At 35.1% G+C, this 25,986-nt stretch overlaps 2 protein-coding genes across 10 annotated transcripts; one reads left to right on the top strand and one right to left on the bottom strand.

Moving 5' to 3' along the window:
• Positions 1 to 9: 9 nt before the first annotated feature.
• LOC114354033 (PI-PLC X domain-containing protein 3) lies at positions 10 to 9,403 on the bottom strand. 9 transcript variants are annotated; one of them, XM_028306265.1, is made up of 7 exons: positions 8,966 to 9,117; positions 2,417 to 2,530; positions 1,768 to 1,930; positions 1,430 to 1,559; positions 1,109 to 1,267; positions 578 to 774; positions 10 to 353 (listed from the first exon to the last, which is right to left on the bottom strand). In XM_028306265.1, the coding sequence occupies exons 1-7, from the start codon at positions 9,087 to 9,089 to the stop codon at positions 113 to 115; spliced, it is 1,128 nt and encodes a 375-aa protein (XP_028162066.1). In that variant the 5' UTR covers positions 9,090 to 9,117; the 3' UTR covers positions 10 to 112. The 9 variants fall into 9 exon arrangements, with proteins under 9 accessions (XP_028162066.1, XP_028162067.1, XP_028162068.1 ...); XM_028306266.1 differs by lacking the exon at positions 8,966 to 9,117 and adding an exon at positions 9,128 to 9,403 and having other exon boundaries at positions 106 to 353; XM_028306267.1 differs by lacking the exon at positions 8,966 to 9,117 and adding an exon at positions 9,128 to 9,403 and having other exon boundaries at positions 106 to 353; positions 2,417 to 2,527.
• On the top strand, positions 2,272 to 19,162 carry LOC114354034 (uncharacterized). The gene is made up of 2 exons (XM_028306275.1): positions 2,272 to 2,325; positions 18,679 to 19,162. The coding sequence occupies exon 2, from the start codon at positions 18,689 to 18,691 to the stop codon at positions 19,145 to 19,147; it is 459 nt and encodes a 152-aa protein (XP_028162076.1). The 5' UTR covers positions 2,272 to 2,325; positions 18,679 to 18,688; the 3' UTR covers positions 19,148 to 19,162.
• Positions 19,163 to 25,986: the final 6,824 nt, after the last annotated feature.

Raw genomic sequence — 25,986 nt, 5'->3', positions numbered from 1 at the left:
CGTAGTCAATAAAGTAGATTCTTAAAATAGCACTTATTGTTATGTAGCTACCAAAAGTCCCATCCAACCTATCCCTATTTATTATCAGAATGTACTGTAACATTTTAATATCTCACCCGTGGTTATGATAAACTTGATCTGTATTCTTCAGGAGTTTTAGATTCATTTGTATGATAGTTCTCGGGAAGATTGCATCTTCCATTTCGACGAAGTCCGCTATAACGACGTTGACTGGCGTACGTGCGCCGGCGATTTGAGCGAGAGGAGGCCCTGGTTCGAAGTCCTTGGCCAGTTTGGGAAGGATTTCGTCTTTTACAGGAGCAGCACACTTGTCCCGTAAAGTTGATCTCCATCTGAAATGTTAATAGCAAAATCATTTAATGTTGAATATTTACCAATAATGAGGGCGTAGTTTAAATCAAATTCAAAATAACTAGGCTGAAATGTTTTTAGATTTGTTACAAAAATAAACAAGTCCTAGCCTTTTACTTTTTAAGAAGTAGGTATACCACAAGGATCATTTTTGAGTCCACATCTATACAATATTGAAAGTATTGAGAAAACAACGTTAACCTACCTAAACACAATGAACCGAGGTGTCGGCGTGAGTACGGCCTGATGCACGAACCCCATGCCAGGATGGCGTCTGACGTTCGTGAGGAAGTGTAACAGGTCATCCACGGTATCCTTCTGCGGCCAGGGTGAGGGCATCATCTGCGGCTGCCAGAACTCATCTGTCGCGTATACCGATTGGTGGCGGTACACGACAACTACCTAGAAAAGTCAATTGTGATTGTGTGATTAGCATTTTTCATTAGGACGCCAAGGTGGCTATGTCTTGAGCTACCAAATAGCTACAGCTTTGGTATTTCCACCAGGTTTGGTCAGGTCTCATATAACTGGACTTATACATTTTATTGGTGGCGCGAACTGTTGGCGCCATGGTGTTCTTATGAGATATGATAATTATGGCCCTTATGTTTTATGCAGATGTAATCTTGGCAAATGTGCCTATTTACACTTGCCATAAGCAGGTCCAAGTCTTGTTGCTTGTGGAATACATCAGCAGTTTCTTGAATGTTTGCGTTTTGTTTCAAACTTGACTTACTTGTTGCCTAAGGCGTTCGAGTGAGTTGAGGGTGATCCTTTGGAGATCCATTTGCCTCGGGACCAATCGAGGACCATATAAGTTGAGTAAATATCGCATTAACTTCTGGTGGTCTTCAGGCTGGAACCCATAGAAGTGCTGGAAGTCCAATATCACCACCTGAAATTGAAAACAATAATTTTTGCTGATTATTATTTATAGAAATAAACAGAATTTCTTAATGTTTCTAACTAATATTGATAATAATTGATGCACAATTAAATTAACGAAACTTTGATTTATGTGTGGAGTGGGAAAACTGCTGCAAGTTGTTATAATTACCTCTCCAGGATGTGAGTCAATAAAACTTTTGACTTGATTCAATCCTTTCGATATTTCGTCAGCATACAACCCATGAGTAAAGTAGAACTTATCCGTGTCTTTTTTTGTTGCAAGCCTCAAGTCAAAGTATCTGAAAAGTCATTGAGGCACTTTTTAACGTCTTAATAATCCAATCAGATCAATTACTAACATTAAAGAAATTACAAGCATGAGGTACAATATTGCATACTTACTTGTTTTCGAAAAGAAGTGTAACCTGTTTTTATTTATATTGATAAAAAAGTTAATTGATTGAATACTTTGAGCCAAAGCAAATGTTAAAGAAATTTTGAAGGTACCTAATGCCTATAAGGAGTTGCTGCATGGTATCAGTGGCCTGTGTTATGGTCCAGCGTAAGATCGTACCTCGGAAGAGAGGAAACAGTCGGTGGAGGATTGGTTCTGCATCGGGAGCGAGTTCACTTGATCTGTTGATGCCAAATGTCATCGAGTCGTGACTACCTGAAATGATCAAGTGACTATCTAAATTAATACAGAATGAATGTTTACAAATGAGCAGAGCTACTTGAATAATTAAAATAACTCTAAAAAGTAACATATTTAAACTGTTTAACCTAATAATATATTCAAAGATAATCACTTCTTTCACACACTGAAATAAATAAGGGACTGCAGGTTTCATGAAATAAGTTAGACTTATTTCGATGTTGTTTTTCATGCATTGTGTTAATTCACTGGGAAATATTACTATTTAATCCATTAATATTATGACATAAAATAGAACCACCTCATGAATTGATTTGGCTTTAGATACAATTTTATTTCAATACTCATTGGTGATACAATACATTAAACAGTGTGAAATATTTTGGTGTGCAGAGAGCTGTAATAGACAGGTAAGAAAAGAAAAAAAATTTTGTTTTACAATAAATATTTGATGTGTAAGAAGTCTCATAGTTTTGATAAAGTAATTAGAAATATTATTACCTGGGATAGCCAAGTAGATAAGTGGTACATTCTTCAACGGCTCTGGTAGACTTTTCATCCAGTATTCCAAATTGATAATTTGAGCAGAACTATCCTTCATGGTGATTGCAGCTACTAAGAAAGGACATAACTTTTTATTTTATATGAATTATAGTGTATCTTATTACCTCTAAATGACAATATTTTGTAACTAAAACAGTGCAATAAGACTTACATACACTTTTACAAGCAAAAGACGAAACAATGAATTACAGTCACAAAGGATACAGTATCACGTCATCTAAATGGTATAATTTAACCTTACCCGCCCTATAATGGTCCCGTTGTAAAAGCCCTTCATATTGTGAACATTATTTGTTGATTTGGTTACAATAAATTGTCGCATTTTATGTTACAAATCTATTTTAATTAATGCAGCAATTTCGGAGCTTTTTCTTACCCAAAACAATAATCCGATAATTATGATTGGCACCGGAAGCAGTGTTGTTCCTGACAAAAGACAATGCCGGAAATTGGCGTCTTTTTTTTTTCGCGCGGCCATCGACCAAACTTTGTTTTTTGATTACAAAATAGTGTATCAAACCAAACTTACTATGACTAGAGATGGGTTTCCACCCGGGTAAAAACCCACATGAGGGTAAAAACCCAATAAAAACCCGTTTCATTCCACCCGTGGGTGTTTACACCGGGTGAAAACAAATAATTTTATAATTATTTCAATTGGTATCTTTTCTTTATTTTTATTGAATTTTTCTTATTTAAGTTTATTGATTAATAAGTAATAAGTCAAATTTAACACTAATATGCATTTATATCGTGGCCAAATCGTAAAATTGATCACGTTATGATGATGTGTTTTTTGATTACAAAATAGTGTAATAAACCAAACTAACTATGACATGTATACCTCTAAACTCAGTCTGAACTGAGTTACGAGCATTACAAGTTTGATGATTTTCATACTAGATTTGCTTTTTGCGCGCAAAGTTTTGTAAGAAATTGCAACAAAATAGTGAGATTGTATGTGTAAACAAACAATACCATCCATTAAAGGCTCCAGACATCAGTATGGAGCAGAATCAGCGCAATAAAAAAATAGCGCAACATTTTGTTGCAATTTCTTACAAAACTTGCGCACAAAAAGCAAATCTAGTATGAAAATCATCAAACTTCTAATGCTCGTAACTCAGTTCAGACTGAGTTTAGAGGTATACATGTCATAGTAAGTTTGGTTTATTACACTATTTTGTAATCAAAAAACAAAGTATGGTCGATGGCCGCGCGAAAAAAAAAAGACGCCACTTTCCATACAAAATCTGGCATTGCCATTTAGGGTTGCCGTATTCTAATTCTAAAATTGCCGGATTTTTAAGGAAAACTTAGAAAAATTGCCGTATTGTACAACATGCTTACTTGGAAGGTTAAAATTAAAAAAAAAATGTTGATGTATTATGTACTACTAGCGGCCGCCCGCGACTTCGTACGCGTGGATCCCGTTTTACCCCTTTCATCTATCTTACGCGGCTTAGATTTTTTCATACAAATGTTTTTTCCCGCTAACTCCCGTTCCCGCGGGAATTTCGCAGTATCCTGTTGTAACTAAGCTTTAAGTTTACTAAGATACCTGCATGCCAAATTTCAAGCGTCTAACTTAAGCGGTATAGATTTTTCACACAAAAGGATTTTCCCGCTAATTACCGTTCCCGTGGGAATTCCTAAGTATACTATAACCTGCCCAGGAGTATGAAGAATAATTGTACCAAGTTTCGTTAAAATCCGTCGAGTAGTTTTTGTTTCTATAAGGAACATACAGACAGACAGACAGACAGACAGACAGACAGACGGACAGACAGACAAAAATTTTACTGATTGCATTTTTGGCATCAGTATCGATCACTAATCACCCGTTAATAGTTATTTTGAAAATATATTTCATGTACAGAATTGACCTCTCTACAGATTTATTATAAGTATAGTTAAGTACGTAAACTACTTTTAAACTTACTTATTTTATTCTTCACTTTTAAAGGTTTTGAATAGTTTAGTCCTAGAACCTACCCGAATAAAAGTTAAAAATCTACCAAAATGAGGTTTTAGACATTAATATCTCGGGATAAGGTTGCATTTGGTTGAATTCTGTTGGCGTTTCTTTTCATGACGCTTCTACTTCATCTATGATTTACAATTTGGTGCGTTCCATTAGACGAAATATTTTTTTTGTTTACTAAAACTCATGAAAAACTCATAAAACTCTACATTAATCAATTGCCGTATATTTTGATACGGTAATGAAAGAGCTGCCGTATACCGTATTTATGGTGCCTAAGATGCCTGAATGCCGTATATTACGGCAATTGCCGTATCAAGAACATCACTGACAGACAGACAGACAGACAGACAGACAGACGGACAGACAGACAAAAATTTTACTGATTGCATTTTTGGCATCAGTATCGATCACTAATCACCCGTTAATAGTTATTTTGAAAATATATTTCATGTACAGAATTGACCTCTCTACAGATTTATTATAAGTATAGTTAAGTACGTAAACTACTTTTAAACTTACTTATTTTATTCTTCACTTTTAAAGGTTTTGAATAGTTTAGTCCTAGAACCTACCCGAATAAAAGTTAAAAATCTACCAAAATGAGGTTTTAGACATTAATATCTCGGGATAAGGTTGCATTTGGTTGAATTCTGTTGGCGTTTCTTTTCATGACGCTTCTACTTCATCTATGATTTACAATTTGGTGCGTTCCATTAGACGAAATATTTTTTTTGTTTACTAAAACTCATGAAAAACTCATAAAACTCTACATTAATCAATTGCCGTATATTTTGATACGGTAATGAAAGAGCTGCCGTATACCGTATTTATGGTGCCTAAGATGCCTGAATGCCGTATATTACGGCAATTGCCGTATCAAGAACATCACTGACCGGAAGTGCATGAAAAACGTTCTGTATAAAACCTTCAAAATTTTGCAGGATAATACAAATGTCACTTGTAAAAAATTGACGTTCGGTGAATGTCAAGAAGCGTTTCGTTTTCATCGGTATGTCATTTTGTTTATCACAATTCGCACTCTTTTTTAATTAGGTAAATAATAAACTAATTATAGCCTGACCAGGAACATAAAAACCCTCGCCATGTTGCGGAAAACTAATGGTACTAATTTCTTTTAATGGCAACAGTAACTGAAAACTTCATTGACATGAGTCACCTTGCATGTCAGTCTATTGCTGTCAAAGTGTAAACAAACTTTATTTTAAATGTGCGCAATTGATTTTGTGAATTACATAGCTAAAATCTTTTTATAGTCGTGAAGGAAAAGTGGTTCACAATGTGTTAAAGTATTTGTCGAAGAGAAATACTAAGGGTTCGGACAATATTTTCATTGAATATTTTTTCCGACAAGGGTGTCAAATTGATTGACATGTTTATCGTATAGTACAGTCCACTATAAAAATTAGCTGTGGTTTGTTTCAACTACCTATTTTAAAGTTTTTTGTCACTTTCTAAGTGTTGAATTTTATGGAATTGGAAAAGAAGTACCGAGTTTGAAGCGTTCATGAGCAGACATTGCAGTTGAATATTCAAGTTCTGAATTTGATTATTGATGAATAATAAAATAAATCCTACTAGCTCGATTGATGTTTTCATTTAATTTATTTAAACCAGGTTACCTATAATAACATTTTTTCGTTAATTCATGAAAATATCAAATTAGCCCGTAATCCTGAATCCTGATACATAAAGTTAGCCTATTAATTTAACACAGGTACGACTGTACTCAGTGTTGCACTATCAAATGCAATTGACGCGCCTCTATGCCATGTCTATGCCAGGGTTTTTGTGTTCCTGGTCAGGCTATAAACTTAGTTTTTTGTTTTTACTACTAATGCAAATAAGTATCCCCAATATTTTTTTGCGAATATTGGTAGGTCATCCCTCTTTCTTTCATTTCGTGTGTTGGTTGGTCGCATTCTAAAATAGGCAGGGGCAGGGTGCGGGTTGTGGTTCTGGGTGCAGGCACAGGTGCAGGGTTCGATTCAGATATTCATTGAAAGTATTTTATTACAAAAGATCACGGCTGGAGCCCTTTGAAAGAATGATAAGTTCGGAACTTATCTATATCTATATATATAAAAGAAAGTCGTGTTAGTTACTTCGCTTATAACTCAAGAACGGCTGAACCGATTTAGCTGAAAATTGTCAGGGAGGTAGTTTAGAGCCAGGAGAAGGACATAAGATACTTTTTATCCCGTTCGAAATTAAAAAAAAAAGTCTGCTTATTTATTGCCATTAAGGCGGAACAAAATTCGCCGGGTCAGCTAGTAATAAGTATATAAAAGAAAGTCGTGTTAGTTACTTCGCTTATAACTCAAGAACGGCTGAACCGATTTAGCTGAAAATTGTCAGGGAGGTAGTTTAGAGCCAGGAGAAGGACATAGGATACTTTTTATCCCGTTCGAAAAAAAAAAAAGTCTGCTTATTTATTGCCATTAAGGCGGAACAAAGTTCGCCGGGTCAGCTAGTTTATTATAATTCTTCAACGAAATGCGCCAGGTGCCATTTCGTCTTATGGGTTTTATTAATCTAAGGTCTTATGTATGAAAGAATACGTAACAAAAACGGTACTTTCGGTTAAATATGAATTAAGCTTAGATTAATAAATAATAATTCTTGTTACTGATATCATTCCCGTATTTAATTTTTGAAAGCCAAATTCAAGCAAAATACGCGTCGAATCGTAGCCTACTTACTTATGATATGTAACACTAGTCACTTTCTTTCGTCTTTCTGATGTATTTAGACACCCTTTCACAGCACAAACCGTCATAATTAATTAAAATTCGTCAGACGTGTTTACCAATTTTTCACTTTTACAGTTCATGTGACGTTTACGAGTGAGCCGTTCCGGCTCATTAAAAGCTGCCTCATCTTTCGTGCACTGACTATCTATCTCAGTGGCGGGGCAAGACCTAAATTTGATGTGGTCAAGACAGATTTCGCGAGGCCTTGTTCTGTGGCGACCTGAAGACGGATTTTATATAAAAAAAAACGGGTCAACGGTCTATTCATTGACAGTTTCTGATTTCTTGATTCAGCGATTATTTTTAAAGGAATATTGCGCCAAAGAATAATGTTCGTCACTTAAAACCGTGTTGTTGCTTAATGTTGTGTCTGATTATGGATGAATTTGTTTGAAAAAAAATATATTTTTTTAACTACATTGTTTAGCTATCAAGAATTTATATTTAATAGTCAATGTTTGCATTTATTGTCGTATTGTGATATTGTCATCTCCACCTTGTATACATTTTTTCAAAATTTTTGTTGCGCGAGGCCCCTTGTTCCGCGAGGCCGTAGGCGGTGGCCCACGTCGCCTACGCCTTACGCCGCCACTGATCTATCTAGGCTTTATTAATCAAAGGAATTAAGTATTAAATATTAACTTCTGAAATAAAGATTTTGTTCTATGAAAGTAGTTGGAAAGCACATGGGAACATGGAAAGCATTGGGGGAGGCCTATGTTCAGCAGTGGACGCCCTGTGGCTGAGATGATGATGATGAAAGTAGTTTACCTAGATATTGATGAGTTACCTAGTAGGTTGCAGACAGATAAGCAGCTGGTAGAATAGCTACTTAAGGCTAGACAAGTAAATAAATAAATAAATATCCTTTGACATTTACACTGCGCTTCTAGTCCCAAACTAAGCAAAGCTTGTGCTATGGGTACTAGACAACGGATATAAACATACTTAAATACTTTTTTTTTGTAAATACATACTTATTATACATAGAAAACACCCAGTCCAATACAAACAAATATGTTCATGCACACAAATGTTTGTACCTACTGTGCGGGAATCGAACCCGCTACCTCCGGAATAGTAGTCTATTCCGGATTATTTGGTTTATATTATTTGGTGTACCAAACGGCCGAAAGTTAGATTCATAACTAGTACCTACTTAGTCTAGTAGGTAGCAGGTAGGAAGGCTATAGTTCACAGAGATCAATCTAACATAACAATGAACTACCAAGTACCTTGCTATAATAACTATGACAATATTATGAATGTGTTACCTATTGTGTTTTGTATAAAAATATTTTATAATAAATTAACTTACGATAAAATTGCTGCCATAGGTTCATATTAAGTTTTGAACATCCAAATACTAAGTACCTACTTTAGCTATCAGCTTATTTTGACTTATGTGACTTCAGTAAACGATAAACAAAAAACATTACAAGATAGGTAATCAAATGAACTTAAATAAAAGAACAAATAATACGATTAAATAACCTAGATGAATATGTAATGTACTTAAATTGGTAATGCTCGTAGGTGCGCTATAGATTAGCCAAGTTCAAGAGTTCAATCTGGTTCAATTAGACCACTGGATCTACTTAAATCTACAGAAAGTGGGTAAGTATACCCTACTCTCAAGAATGTTTATGACGAAGTAAATACTAATGAATGAGGCCTATACCTACTAATAATGGAAATGTATGTTAAAATTTTATTGAACGCACGCACTGTTTTTCTTTCTTTGTAGGTAGGTACCTCCTTTGTTTATATCATCGATCACTGATTCACATAGGGCACTGAGTATAGAATGCAGGCTGTTAACCAAAGCTTCCTTCACCACTTGAATTTGCATAACGTGGAATGTTAGTTTGTTGAAACAAAAGCACGTACCGGTAAAAAAGAGGACAACGCCGAATTTCATTTTTTTAACTCCACAAACACTCATTAAGCAGCACGCTTGTCCTGTAAATATTTGCGACTACCCACAATCCTCTTCACTAAAACCGTTAGTTTGTATGTGATCGTAATAAGAATTATTACACGTATGATCGTCGAGTCGAGAGGTAAACTAATGAACTTATCATGCAAGTTCCGAGCAAATACCGACTAACTAGTACAGTGCGGTTAATAAAAGCAAAATTAAACACACACTTGATAGGGATTGCTTTGTTCAAAACTGTGATCCGACTGATTTTCTGGCAGATTAGGTGAAAGGTGGGTAAAACGAGTCGTCAAGTTTTTGCACTCGGTTTTACTTTGGTGCGTTAATTTTATAGCTGACCTTGATTTTTTTTATCAATGTCCCCATGTTTAGTTAGTACTTAGCAAATCAGATTTATTTACGCACGTCCTGGTTCATAAATGCCACTCATAATCACTCATTTCACGCCATTGTGAGCTTGGTATTAATTAAGTTCATAATAAATACCTGTTGTTTAACACCAAAACATAATTACATTAAGTAGACGTCGATAAAGTAAATGAAATTGTCCTAATAATATATTAAAGTATGTAATAAACATCAGCATTTGATTGCGTAGACCCAGTTTCAAAGATTTTTCAGTTCTTTTGTACGCATTACCATTGTCGTGGTCAAATTGAATGATGTATCGTAACTAGGAATTTTTATCGTAGCTTTTTTGTTTTGAATTTCAAAAAGATACAAAAGAAAACCGCGCACCGACTGTAGCAGTTGATTCCTAAGTTATATTTCGGAATCAAGATGATTTAACTGATTTTAAATTACTTTACGTAATTACACGCTCATTAGATGAATTTTATATCAGCCTTGACTTAGGTATCAAGAACCTCTTTGCTAAAGGTCAATAATTACCTATGCAGTTAGTACAACAATTAAGGAATCATTAATTACCTAGGTTGCTTAGGTTTTTTTTATTTCATAAGAGATGAGAGAGGTCCCATAAATACTGACTTGATGGAAATACTTAGTTTTCTTTACTATTTTCTTTATCTTAATCAGTTTTAATTGGCAATTAAGAAAGCCAATTACTCAGACACTAATTTTCTTTGTGTTTTTCTCTTTTAGTTTTTGCTAAGTAAACCTTAAGTAGGTATAACTAGTTAACTGTACTTGTGATATAATCATATAAGACATATTGTTGTTTAAGTATACTAACTTAATTTTTAAGGAAGGATACAATAGTTGACTGAAATTATAATTTTCATATGAACCGCATGTATGTCGGTATTTTCCATAATGATTAAGTTTGGAAACAACTTCCATATTTTCCCGTTGAGATGTTTTGAGGGGCTTACGAATTGAGTTGCTATAATTTGATCTTAATCTAATTTTCACTGAAGATTTTCAGTTTTTTCTATCTATGTATAAATTATTGTGATATGGGATATATGGCCCACGCAGAAACTGGGCTTCGGGCTAAATGTCTAAGTAGGTACTTTTTACTGGATAGGTTTACTATAGATATATTGTACATACCTAAGAAGTTCAATTTGAAAACCTGTTACGTGTAACTAGGTACTTCGTTCTAATATAATTGGTACAAGCTTTGTGTACTTTATGTAAACATTTCTTTACCTATGCTCAAATCATACATTATGTCAGTATAGGCTGTGGTATAGGCAGGTATGGCACAGCTATGGCGTACATGCAATCAAATTATTATTATTATTAATATTAATTACCTTCATGAATACTCTGCCTACCTGAATCATTAACATTTAGGCATACATTAAGTAGTCATTATGGAGAATTCCTGAATCGATCAATAAGGATATATTATAAAACTATCATTTTAACTACCTATATAAGGAAAAACTACATTGTGTATCGAGAATTTATTAACTGTCGTCAATTAGTATATCGTCATCAATGTGCAATCCATTGAATATTAGCCATCATTATCAATTAGCCCATGTAGGTAATAAGTCATAATTATTTACTTTCATTTTGAACCTGCTATAAAGGCATTGTATCCCGAAATGACTCTACTCAGTGCACAGTTAAAGTGTAGAGCTGAACCTGTCTAGTTTTAGTTGTCAAGTATGTAGAGTTAGAAAACTAGCTTTTATTAGTTATATTATTTAACTGACATCAATGTTTAACAATGACCAAGGTAAGAAAAAAAGATCCATTGAAATTAGGTAGAGGTAAGTTGCCTACTTAGGTAAGTGGATTTATCTATACTGACGATTCTTCAGCGCATTTCATTGGCCTGCATCCTGTATGAATGTGTGGTGTGGACAGGAAAAGCCACGAAAGGCACACAGGCAGGGCACGGCAGGGTGCCCACATTACACCCACATGCAAACAAAACAGCCGAGTTGCCACGAAACTTGCCGAGCAAGAATCGATGTCACCCGAGCCCCGCGTGTTGTTGGCTGGCTGCCTCGCTCCCTACCACATTATCTCGCTTTCGCCACGCCACACAACATCACACGACCTCGCAGTCCACGCTATCGTTCACATTGGTACGGCCATTCCGTCGCACTGCGTAAACAACCTCCAAAAAATCCTCTTCAGAATCCTCAAAAACACAACTCGAACATCGAAAGTTCATTAATTTATCGTTAAAATGAGCAAAATAAGATCCGGTGTGAAGTAAACCAGAGAAGATTTTGTTCGGACTGTGATATAAACAGAACGCGTGGAATAAGACTGCTTCAAACTGTATAATTACTGTGTAGTATTCCCAGTGAGATGTTGGGGGAAAGTGTTGATTGACAAGTTGAGTTCAGTTGTTATTTGGGACTTGTTGCGAATGTGTATTGAAACGTTCACCGCTATCCACGGGCGCACTGCTATGCGCCACGATTTGGTGCATTTTATAAGACACACTTCCTCTGACCACTATTGCGAAGGAAGAATTTAGTTATCCTGGCGGGTAAGAATTTTTATTTATTTACTTTCACTAATAAAAATCACCCAAAAATACTACGTATCTTAAAGACCTGGAGATAATAAAGCACGCTGGACAAAGGATCCCACGACTAAGGAACATCATAACTATTTATTAAATGCTTCATTCATCAGCCTCCATTTTTTAATTGACTTAAAGCAAAACAAAGGAATTTACCATCCACCTCCACTAACTAATGGTTTAAACTTTGCATGCATGGTACAGACTGCATGCAATCAAACAAAGGAATAAATTAGTATCTATACTTGACTCGTCTACCTTGCACGCAAGTTTTGCCAGTAGAAGCCAATTTCTGCACTTTTTAACAAAACCAACACTGCATTCACCATTTAAAGGCGCAGAAGTAAAACTAGAATACTTAATGCAAATAGTTATGTAGGACAACTAAATCCAACGTTCCATTCAAAAGAATGGTCTAGAAGATCTTAGTAGATTTCTACTCCTATTAGATAACTGCAGCTTTAAATTCATCTACTTTACGTCCATTATGAGATTCATCTACTTTAGCTCCGAGAAATTGGAGCGAAAAACTAATCAGTAGGTACTTATTTAGTCCACCCGACTAAACGCGTTATTTTTCGGCCTCATTACGAAATAACATTTAAGATAATATCGAATAATACCAACAGAAGACGATTGATCTTTAAAAGTAGTTTCAAACCAGTTTCAGCTTGATGTTCTGTTACCAGTTCGACAATTTCGGTAATCATGCATGAATAGAAAGCTTCCTAATGAGATCCTGTTATTATCTGTCTGGTATCTGGGTTATCTTCGTAACCTATGATAAAATTCATAGACTGGACAAGGCACAATCTAAAGAGGAACAACTGACACGCGTGTAATAGAACGTGGATCTGTCTGTTCACTGGTGCACATAAAGAAAGACATTATTCTATGCCCCCGAGACTAGATGGGTCTATGTCTAGTCTAGACGTTTCTCAGCTCAATGACTTCAACGTGTACCTAATGCACATGTGCTATGATGATGCCAAATACTGTTTTTAACGCTAGAGTGATAACACTGTCTACTTAAGAATACCTACGATATTTTAAAATTATGCTTGAAAAAGTCATGAATGTTCTGGAGAAATCTAGATAGGTGTTTCTACACATTATGTTAGGTTTTGAACTCATAGGCTGAACTCTTCGTTGAGGATTTTTCCAACCTGTGCCTCACCTTATGCAAACCTAAGTTCATTTTCTGAAGGAAAATGTAGTTAGGTTGGATATTCTAACTTTTATGTCTGAAGGAAGCAAGTCACAATCATGAAAGTGCATGCATTGCTAGCCTCAACGTTCAAACAATATCGCAAAGTCGCACTGTTAAAAAGAAATGGCCTACATAATTCAACAGAATACAAGGACAGTTAGAAATCCTGCAGAAATACCAAGAACTATTTATAACGCTGTAAAAGTAGAGTTTTGGGACTAAACAACAGGTTTCAATTTAACAATATAGTTAGTGTTTTTGTTCTTTGACAACGGAGTATCAACATCAACTGATTATGATATTTTTCGAAACTGTAAACTCATAATTTGAGGTTTGTCACAGTAAATATAACTGTTATTGATCATTACTAGAGCATTAACGTTTAGAAATGGGAGCACCGGCTTCAAAACGTGACCCGAACACGTGTAGTGAAAAAATATTTTGGCATCGTACGATACCTATCTAAAATACCTACGTCATGTTCAAAATGGAGATCTCCTCCAGGCGTCCCATCCAGATGGACTATGGACCAAAAACTTAAATTTGCATGCGCATGCATCGCGCAATCTATTTTTATGCTGAAATAAAACGTAAGCAAACAACTCTTAAAGTATTTCCGTACAAAATTATGTGACTACTCTAAAATGTTGGATTGAAGCACATTTTCCAGCTGTAAACATGTAAGCTGGAATGGTATAAATTCAGTTATAACTTCAAACAGAACAATGTAGATAGGTAAAAGAAGAAGAACAGGACAGGTTGAATGAAATGATCATGTACTATTAAAGTACTATTTGGTTAGTCATATTGTAAATGATAGCACTTCGTACACAAGTAGTATATTATTATATCTCTAGTTCATTGTAACCTAATTACACTGTACCTACATACATAATGATAAGAATAGTAAAAAAAACTCAATCAATCACGTTAGATGTGGGCGTTTTATTTGAAAATAGTAGGTGCTATAACGTCTTTGGATTTATGAATGAATAAAAATAAACTGCATCGATAAATATTGTTCGTTTTGCATGCATTTAGTTACACAATAAAACCCTCTTTATCATGTAAAATTCGATATAGTCGCTTACTTTAACTATTTTGTGTAATTTGGGAACTTCACTAAATGCAATGAAGATTCTATAAGATTATTGATTTTTATAGTAATGCTGATTATGGCTATTGCGAATCAGTTATCCTGACAACTGGGTAAACACTTCAAGTGAACTAATTACCTGTAACTTCAATGTAAATATTTATCTTTTAGTATCAGTTGTAGATCGAATAAATGTAGAGCGGAAAGAACCTAGGTGTTTTGCCTACGTAGTATTAGAAGCCGGTCGATCTATTCTCATAAATAAAACACTGGATACTCATCTTTCACATTATATTGCCTTATTTTAAATACAATTCATCACTTAGCACAAAAGCGCGCGGAGTCGTCTCCGCGCGTCCCTCTATTCTGACGTTTGATCCTAGTGTGACATTGACGTATTGTCAATGTCACTATGACAGCAACTCATTGGCCACAACTATATCGTTATTTTAACGTTTTAGATTTTTCATAATTAACAGTTGTTAATTGAATTGTCCTATTAATATCGTAATTTGATGCTCATAGCAGTTGCATAAACATGTTATTTAATAGCAGTCATCTCGCATTTCAAACAGCATTAACAGAAACAGAAATATAAAATACGCAACACGCCTTGACCTAGTACAGTTATGCGGGTAAACACACTTTTTATTACGAAACATAGTACCTAATAATGCGTTAAAAATACTTGTATTATCTCTAAATGAGCTTGACAGAGTAATAGCCATAATATGTAACACTTCCTTTGGTAAACAATATTGAACTTAATTGAGAAGTTATCGATGAGAATTGTTTTTCAGGTTAAATGGCTACATATTATAACTATGCCACCTTATATGGTTATTAACAACCATACGCTATGCATTATAATCAACTACCTACACAACACTAAATAGCTGTCAAGTCTTGATTTTCCACAATGAACTAAAAATAAAAATAATAAGTTAGTTAATTTAGAAGTTTTTAGTCGCTGTAACTGACGTAAATCGAATCGTTTAGTCGCACTCGTTTTGTTAAAAATGTATAGGGTCATTAATGTCTTCGCCTTCAAGTCCGTTTGTTGCGTCATCTAGCCTTAGCTAACTACATAGTTATGCTTGTAAAATATGTAGCTGATACGGTAACGCCTGCTACACATTAGTGTCTGACTTGTAAGCTAAACAAACATTGGTTTATGAGCGAATAAACATCGTATACAGCTGGTATTGTAGAACTGGTAATTTTAGTCCAGACGGTTGTTGTAGATAGGGGGAAAATGGGGTAGTAATTCAAATTTTTGTACTTGATTTGCAAGCAAAGCAAAACAAACAAACGGATTAATCAAAGAACAAGCAAGAGCTAATAAAATGCGCAGTCGTTGTAACTACCTGTCGCAATGAAGATTTACTCCACACAGTTGTTGTAAGTAGGGGGAAAGAGGGTAGTAACTTAAACTTTTATGCTTGACTTGCAAGAAAAGCAAAACAAACAAACCGATCACTATTAAAATGCGCTGTCGTTGTAACTACCTGTGGCAAAGAAGATTTACTAAACACAGTTGTTGTAATTACTTAGGGGGAAAGAGGGTAGTAACTTACTAGTAACTTACAAACTTACTTTAGTGCTTGACTTGCAAGCAAAACAAAATTAAAACGGATCAAAACAAAAAACAAGCAAGAGCTATTAAAATGCGCAGTCGTTGTAACTACCTGTGGCAAAGAAGATTTACTCCACATAGTTGTAAGTAGGGGGAAAGGGGTAGTAACTTAAACTTTAGTGCTTGACTTACAAGCAAAAAAAACTTAAACGGATCAAACAAAGAACAAGCAAGAGCTATTAAAATCCACACCTGTAACCAACCGTCGCGAAGAAGTTTTTCCTACGATTTATCTGTAGTAATAAAAATATCACCAAGCCAGCTTCTGCAATCGTACCTCTATTTACATCAGCTGTCCCTGAGCGAGTTTACTGAACTGCAGAATGTGAACAGAGAGAGGAATAAAACGGACAGATTGTACGGTATCCATCCAAACTCGTAATATCATGCTGATTTACATAATTAATTATATAAAACGTATTCATGTAAAACATATAGCCAGAATCTACCTTCGTTAAGAAAATAGATAAGGTACTTATTTTTCATTACTATATTCTTATCCTATCACTCTAAACTAATACGTTTGCTATTTATTTCAGGAGCGAATGTTGAAATTATAATGGACTTTTTTCCTATTTATGGCACCTAAATATTTGAACGATATTTATGCCAGCCAAAGTCAAGTGATGTATTTTTTTTTTAAATAAATTAAATCGTTATTCAATAACTTATTTGACAGTTTAAACTCTAGGCTAATCGTATGCTACAAAAGATAAAATTATACATGTGCCTGAACTAGGAAAATTTTCCTGTATCTCAGTGTTTGATATAAATTGGACAGTAAAACTCAAGTGCTTTCTTTTCATTAGATTTTGTACAGATAATCTCTTAAATGCAAGTTGCAAAGTTACAAAAAGCCGTGAAAATATCTTCATTTAACAATGTCCTGTCGAACGGTGGAAAACAACACGTTTAGTAGGTAGGTATTAAGGTATACACTAAATATTCAACATCCGCGTTGCACAAAGCGGCGGTGAAAAAAGTAATAATGCTAACAGCATATGAATTAAACATCGGCGATTATACAATAATGTTTTTACTTTTATCACAGAAGCATAACAAGAATGAGTTGTGGTTGCAGAATGACTCAAAGAATAAAAATTTGCTGACTCGCGATTTAGGAATTTTGAAAACTGAAGTTTATCTACTGAAATATACATTTAATTGTCTCAGTGGTTTCTTAGACTGATTCCACATTATTTTTCTTTCGAATCAAACGAGTTAGAAGACACTAACACAACCCAGGTGCATTTATTTATGACTCTACATTCGTCTACTTGTGGCAGTCTCTACATTTTTACCAAACCACGCGATGCAACTGATCATTGGGACTATTACATACGAACATAATAATATAACGTTGTTTATTCTAAGAAGGCGAATGTAAAATATTGGAATTCTTTAAAAGCTTTTTTTTTCATACAAAAGACTTCAACTGCATCCTTTCAAGGCGTTTTTTTCCGCCAACATTTTTAGCTGTGTTAAATCGAATTTTATAGCCGGTACTAACTAGTGTACTGATATAATTCGAATCAGCAATTTGATCATTTATCTAGCATTTAGGCAGACAAAAATGATAAGATACCTTTAAATAATTTATGATCTCATCACTAGCTGATATTTTTACCAGATGCGAATAGAAAATACTTTTTAAATTTTACTTTACGTGATATATTTTGAGTTTATTAATTCAAATTACTAACAACTTACAGAGGTGTTAATTTATAATATTTTGTTTAATTTTCATTTCATGAAACTATAGGACAAATTAAGGACACAATATCGCTAAGTAAGCGTTTTCACCGACCAGCATAATAATATTGCGTCGCTCTTTGGGTTCCATTTCTTTAGACAGTTATTTTGGACTTGGTTGTGACAAAGAAAACTTAGTATTTTTTTTTTATCTCCAGCCGAAATTACCGGAGTTTGGTTTTTGCAAGGTAATGGTATTTTAAATATGCAGACAAATGAATGTACATATTTAGAGAGTGCGTTTCATTTATAAGCTTAAATAATTACCTTTCATAAAAGCTTCACCAGCCGCATGTTACTGAATTAAGCTCTACTTATTTTAGAAACTCTTTGAAAGTATCAAATCTTCCACTCTTAGTATACAACTCCCTGATGACTCCTTGTATAAAAATAAAACATACTTAAATGGATCCAGGCAGTTAATCATTCAATATAAATATTTTATGTCACGATCGGATATTTAATGACAATTATCATGTTCCTTGTGCTCTAATTTGCTTGAAAATAATATTTGAATGAGTAATGCGTGTACTTAATTACACTTCAATGAATTAATCACGTCGTGATAGATAACTTAGGTTAACTGGCAAGGCAAATGCTATGGTTTTTCATATACAGGGTGTCCCAAAAAGTAGTGTCAAGCTGAAGCCCAGAGGTAAAACACCACTATAGCTACCCGAATCACCGCGATGCTCTACCTCTGGGGTTTGGCTTGACACTACTTTTTGGGGCATCCTGTATATTTGGTTATTAATATCGTGTACCTACACATTAGTTTTACGCATTTCTGCCTGTTCTCGCTGCAGCTCCAAAGAATAAACACACTAAACCCATGTCGTTTTGTTTCAGGTCGCTATTGATGGCGTTACTCCGCATCCAAGGCGATTGGTATATTTATATTTGGCTTATTTACTGCAAAATCTATTCGGCCATTATATGGGTGTTCGGTAATCACTGTCGCGGAGCTGATAAGGTCCGTTCGGTGATAACCGCCGGGGCCGGCGTACAGTCGCCCGCAGGCCTTCACCGAGTGCGCTCGCGCCGCAGACGATCGCAGCACCAGACCCGAACCAAGCTCGTCGCGTTAGCCAGGAGACCTTCGCTGAGGAGAATCGTGATGGCCCCAGGAGCGAACGCCGCACACGCTATGATGGAGGACAAAGAGAAGACTCTTCACGGAGCTTTAGCCACCGGTGAGTTCTTAAAAACAAATTTATTTTCGCACCGGTTTTTCGAAGACATAAACATTTGGATGTGCAGTTGCGGAAGTTTAGGAAATTCTGTGAAACGTTGGTCGCTGCCCAAATCGGTCAAGTGATTTCTTCGCGGCCCTTCAGTGCTCTGCATCGAGAGTTTGCTCGTGTCATTGACACACATTCTGGAGCCTTTAAGTTTTATAAAGTGAAAACAATTTACTGGCTTTAACATTGATATAGCTGCTATAAATGCCCAAACATACAATCTCTACAACAATAACGACTATTTTGACCGATGAATTGGCATAGCGAATACTTAAATCACATAAACATCATCAATCGCATGTGCTTGATTTTTTGAGTTGAAGAAATAGAAAATACAAAGAACTTTTTCATACCTTGCTAAATTCGAATAATTTGGATGTCTGTTTATTAAAAACTATGCCGCTCTCTTCCGCAACCACTTCCTTACAGTCACGTCACTGCTAAGGTCAGCTTATAAGAATCAATTATAATACTTTTAGAATAAAATCGGCTTTTGACAAAAAACAAACTTGATTCTCGGTCGGTACATTTATTTATAGATACTTGCACAATTTGTAAGTGGATTTACACGACGATTTTCATGATTAATACTTGCTTAATATCTACTATCATTTTTTAAATAAATCAATGCGATTAAGGGTATAAAAAGATCAACGTTATTATACGAATCGTTAGTCATTCAGTGATAAATCTATGTTGATCAACTTGTTGCTTCGGTTACCGGTAATTAGCACTAGTTTCTTGGCACCCGCACAATAAGAGAAGGTCCAAGATCGGGGCTAAAAATGCTATAGCAACATTCAAGCAAAACTCAACCAAAAGTACAGCACATAAGAATCATTGTTATGTGCAAAATGGTATGCTGTCTGGTGAAACCAAAGGCATTGTCTCTGAGTGGGTAACATATTGACACAAAGAACATCTTGCTGTCTCCAATCACAGAGAGGCGCATCATCATGGTTCGAGCCAAGAAAGCCCTTTTGGCCAATTTCTCCAAAGAAGCTGATCATTAATTTGCTACTTACTTCACAACACCATACAAGAAGTACCTAGGTATTTTAAATATTTTGAGATATACCTCTACAGTGATATAGGTATTTATTTTTAAAATAAACAGTTAAACGAGTCCGAAAATAAAGCAAAGACTCACCTTGCCGAAAGAAACGTCTAGATTTTATGTGAATGCACAAAGCCTTGAATTATTTCACAAAAAATTAGTTAATGCAACTTTTAGTAATGATATTAATTTTATAATTAAAAAACGTTATTATAATGGATAGACTACATCGTAAAGACAATTCATAAACATTTGGCAACGACACGTTTGCTCATTGAGAAACCACTTTCTACCTTCTAACGCTGTTAGGCGGTCAAGTCACTGAATTAGACTTAAGATTAGAGAATTTTAAACCTTGGAGCATTTTCTTTAGCAGTCACAGTTAGATTCAAAATTACCGTTTTCAGCAGTGTATGGTTTTAACCATTTACCTGCCTGAAAAGAAAAGGCTAAGGGCACACAAAGACCAGCTAATCTAAATTCATCTTAGAAGTTAACTGTTTCTTGGATCTGGATCTATCTAGTATTAAAACGAGCTTCAGGAATATAACAAATGAAATAGTGTTGTTTAGAATCTAATCGTAAATGATCACGTTTGTGGGAGTGTGGAGTTTATGATCATTCCAGTATCTTGTGTACTTTTCCATGCCATGAGTAGGCATAATGATACTGCCCAGCCTTCTCTAGATGCGGCGGGTGATCATATATCAGCGGCTACAAAACAATGTTACGTAGGTTCCCGACCTCTGAATCAATGGCCTTAAATGAAGCCGAGCTGATTAAAACAATAAGATAGCCATCGGGAATATTCTGAAGATTAATTAAGGAATGAGTACCCAAACAAAGTCTAGAAATAGTCTTATTGTTAGCCTTTCGTTTTTGGATCTTCATTTTTTAGTCGTCTCCTTGACATTTGCAACATGTTTCTTTGTCATGAGTTCACTCATCTCTCACAAAAGGTCAGGAATAAATCTTGAATGTTCATTTTTACTTCTTCAGAAAACTACATTACCAATAAACTACCCTACTCTCAATTAAAATTTTTAAGTTTCATAGTCTTGTTCAGACTTTATGTTACAATTTTTTGGAAGGATAATCACTGAAAGAAACCTCATTCAACAAAGCGTAATTAAGTGTGAACATTTGTAACTAGAGTAGGTAATAGTGTATTTTTACGTTGAGAAATTTTAAAATAGCAGGGTCGCGACTCGCATGTTGAAATACGCAAAGTCGCCATTTTTTTGTACTGTTCATGCGAATACTGAAACCAGTCGATCACTCATCTTTGAGGCAGAAACACAAATGTAGAGGTTTACTGAAAGTTCTTAATATTTTAACCAATATACGTCATAGGAAGTATTTTTAATGTGAAACAGTGTAAAATAAAAATATGTTTATAGAAACAGTTCAACTATCAAAACACACGAGTACGTATAACCATTATTATTGCGTGTAACAAGATAAGCAATTGCGTTCGCTTATTTTCAGCCTAATAATAATTTTGGTTTCCATGCTGAAATAATTATTCCGGCGACGTGGAAGCACGCCGTGTGACGTAGAGCCACGCCCCCGGGGCCTTGCGCAGGCGTCGATCGTCGGACAAACAACTGCCTACCTATGTGGCCGCCGATTTATCACGATAACATTAATTGCCTATCAAATTCCTATCTTAAACGAACGATAAACGCGAAAAATATTACAATAAATAACAAAATGACATCATCTAAAAGCAGTTTTGATTAAATGTCATACACACTCGATCAAACAAGTTTGTTTTCCTTTGTTATCACGTTACCCCCTATAAAGCTATCGGTGGGAGTGTTGCTACGTACACTATCGAGCCTTCGGTAATTATAAACTGTTTGCTCGGCCAGCATAACAAAGACATTGACGAAACTTAATATTTTGCTATTAGAGGCGTGACCTAACACTGATAAAAGTGGTGTGATAAACAGGTTTTGTCAATATGTTAATACTATTATGGTACCACTCCAGCGCTAGCATTTCGGGTTAAGTTTGAAGCAAGTTGGTCTTTATCTAGCTAGAGGCTTAACATGTAAACGAACTCTTGTTTGATAATGAAAACTTCTTTACAAACAAGCGGTTATTTAATGAAGATAGCATACTTGCCTGTAATGCAGGCGAGAGATACAAAGCCTTAGCCAAATACCTTGGTCGATTTTTACAGCCTGCGACTTATTCATCCTTGTACAATGTACATTAATTGGGTATTTCTCATCGCCACGGTTCTCATCGTCACCTTCGTGGCGAATTTTATTTCTAACTTATTTGAACTTTTTGTAAACAAAAATTGTAGCGCTTGATGTGAAGAATGTATTCTCAGTAAATCAGTCAAATAGTGAGTCTCGTTTGGAAGCTTTAACGTTTTGAATTTTTTGATGCCACGAAAGTGATTCTGTATTTCACAGCAATATTTTTTTCAAACTTTACTACTGTAAATGACTCTTAAGTGTTTATATAACACATATTTTGTCTTATTTTCATAGATAAATAGCAATAACATAATATAAATAGGTACCTACTTAAATACAAGATACAATTTTACCGATTAACTCATCTACTAAGTTACAAGATTCTACGCAATTGGTTTTAAGGGTGACACTGGTGGCATTCTGAAATGCTAAAGAAGCAAAAAACGGATTATCAGTACCTCAATAAAAAAGAACTCTTACTGATTATCAGTCCCTCAACAAAAATATATTTTTTATTTTGGCCAGAGGGCCTCGTATTTTATTATTATTGCAAGCTTTTATTTACTTTCACATGTCTGGTGTAGGCAAATCTTGCAACTTAAAATTGACCAACTTCCCGGTTTCCCATTGAGCTGAAATTTTTCATGCATGTGTAAGTCGGATGACAATGCAATATTATGATGACATGGAGCTGGAAGGTAGCCATAGGAGCTCTGCAATAAAACGACATAACCCCATAGAGTTTGGGCTCATTTGATTTGTATTGATGAGAACTTCCATCCTATATGGTAACCGGGGTCTGATGATGAAGCCGGAAGGTGGCCATAGGAAATCCGCACTGAAACGACACAACCTCATCGAGTTTGGGCTCATTTGGTTCGTATTGACGAGAACTTCAATCCTATAATGATAACTAGGGTCTAATGATGGAGCTGGAAGGTAGCCATAATAACTACGTAATAAAACGACACAACTTCGTCAAGTTTGGTAATTCGTATTGACGAGCACTTCAATCACATATGATAACTAGGGTCTGATGATGGAGCTGAAAGGTGGGCATACGAATTCTCCGCACTAAAGCGACACTACCTCATCGAGTATGACTTCAATCCTACTTATATGTTAACCAGTCTGATGATGGAGTGGAAGGTGGCCATAGGAACTCCGCAATAAAGCGACACAGCCCCGTTGACTTTGGGCTCATTTAATTCGTCTTAAAGAGTACGTTGGCCTAGATCAGTGTTTTTCAACCTGTGGGTTGCTCTCTCCTCATTTGCACAAGTAAATCTCGCGATTAGCTTTTAGTCATATAAATTGAGTAAAGTAATAAGTTGATGGGTTTGAAACAATTTATATTTTATTTTATTCTTTTTAGCGCATTAAAAGCTTGTTTTTCAAAAATAATTTTTATTCCAATCTTTTATAACTCAAACTTCAGATTAAATTTATCTTACAAACAGATACCTACACAGTCACATATACAGACATACATACAGACAGACAACAAAAATACGAGGCCCTTATTTATTTATTGATGTACTGATCTCTACCAACCACGTATAATTTATTAGTTATTAAAATATTGTAAAAACATAAACACCAGTCACTATATTTTAAAATAAACCAAAGCAAGAAATCACTTTCGTGGCCTAAAATCACCTTCGTGTATAAAACACCACGAAGGTGATGCCACGAAGGTGACGAAAATTTTAGTTTTTTATGAATTATCCTTAAATTTGAATTTAACGGTTCAAGTTGAATACTACACAAATAAGTATAACATGTTGAGTTTTCAATGGCAAAGTTTCAATTAAATTGTTTAAATTTTAGAGGTAGAAAATATTGTACAAGCAAGCGACGGTATGTCTAATGGATAATCACAAAAAGTTACGTATTTTTTTCGCGGAGCGACGATCGACCTATCTCACCTCCCCAATGGTCGAAGCGCGACTGACGTTAACCGAATAGAATGCTGTGATTGGTTGCTGGTGTTCGGTTTAACGGCAATTTTGTATTATTACTCAAAATTTTAGGTACCTAAAATCGTGTGACCAACGTATTTCGCTTTCTCAATTCAAAATAATTATAAGAAGATATTTTTTTGACTGTTGTGTGGAAAGTATATTTAATTACGATGATTTTAGTATATGATACACACAAATTGAATGAAAATTGTGAATGCAGTAACCAAATGTTTCATTGCAACCGAAGGTGTGACACGATGAGAACGCGAAAAATGACCCCGTTTTTTATTGTTTCATGTGATTTTTTCGTATTATTTTTGCTTCTATTACGATAAAATTTATTTTGTTTGTAGCTAAATAGATATTTTATCATCTGATTTCAAAGTTATTGTTCTAACTTATACCGTTTATGAACTATTACAGTGTGACCATCAAATTTGAGTGTAAATGAGAAGTACCCAATTATTAAAACCACATGAGGAATTATTAATTCATTAATGATCTTATAGTCATTATTTGCTAATCATAATCGTTAAAGATTATGTTATGTTTAATTTTATATTAAAAGCAAAAAGTTGCAAATCCCGTTTTAATTTTTGATAACATAGCTAATGCAGATTGTTATTATAAAATTAATTAACAATTTAAGCTTTGTTTAAGGCCCATTAATAACCAGCACTTCAGACTAGCAATGATATTGCGACCATTCTAGACGTTGACCACAATTTACGACGTCATTGTCTTCTGAAACTGCTCGATTATAGATGACCCACGCTGAACTGTCCCACCAAACTCAATGACAGGGGGGCGCTACCATCGTTCAACTATATGGTTTCCAACATAGCAAAAATCTGAACCAGTGATCCGGTATTGAAGGTGGCGCCCCACTGTCAATGTCATGGATAGGACAGTTCAGTATTTTGGAACTATGCCTTTATTTATTGTGATGACAGTTATATTGAGAAGTGAGGGTATAAAATATTTCTCCTCACTATTATTTTTAGCCATTGTCCAAATATCTCTATCTTATTAACCAATCGAATAAAGTATTTACTTGATGCTAATCATGCCTTAATGATGTTTTCATATGATGATACGCTCGGGTTTATTTATAATGATCATGTTTTCCAATCTTAATCAGCGATTGATCCTAAGGTCACTTCTAAGGAACTACGTCAGGAGCTGAATGATTGAAAATAAGTGCGCTTTATTGATAATGACACGGTTTTACGGCGTGCTCTCCAACGTCATCGAATGGTCAGGTCACTGCGTGCATCATTCAGGGGTCTAACTATTTCACGAATGATTTTATCTGTAAGGCAACTTAGTCATTGCTAGGAAACTGCTTTCATTTAAATCTCGAAGAATCCACTAATGATGGATGAAAAAAAGACTACGGACATACACTTACTCGAAGACAGTCGAAAGATAGATATTTTTTCTTCATATAATTGGACTAGAAGTAGACGAAGAATGGTGGGGACGAGAGGTGGGAATAGTCCCGTGAAGTAGACGAAGAATGAATAATATAATACTCATATATTTTTGCACTCGGTGGAAAAACATACGACTGTCAACGTGACTGCTAAATCCAGACCAAGCACATTTAAACAGTTTGGGTCGACGGTATTGATCTTTTTTATCAGCTCCAAAGGCCATAGAGTCGCGTGGATCGTTCTGCT

This window comes from Ostrinia furnacalis, unplaced genomic scaffold (assembly GCF_004193835.3).
Source record: "Ostrinia furnacalis isolate ACB-3 unplaced genomic scaffold, ASM419383v2 OfSCF1913, whole genome shotgun sequence".
Classification (NCBI taxonomy): Eukaryota; Metazoa; Arthropoda; class Insecta; order Lepidoptera; family Crambidae; genus Ostrinia; species Ostrinia furnacalis.
The sequence above is the reverse complement of the archived record's forward strand: the minus strand, read 5'-3'. Positions and strand labels throughout refer to the sequence as shown.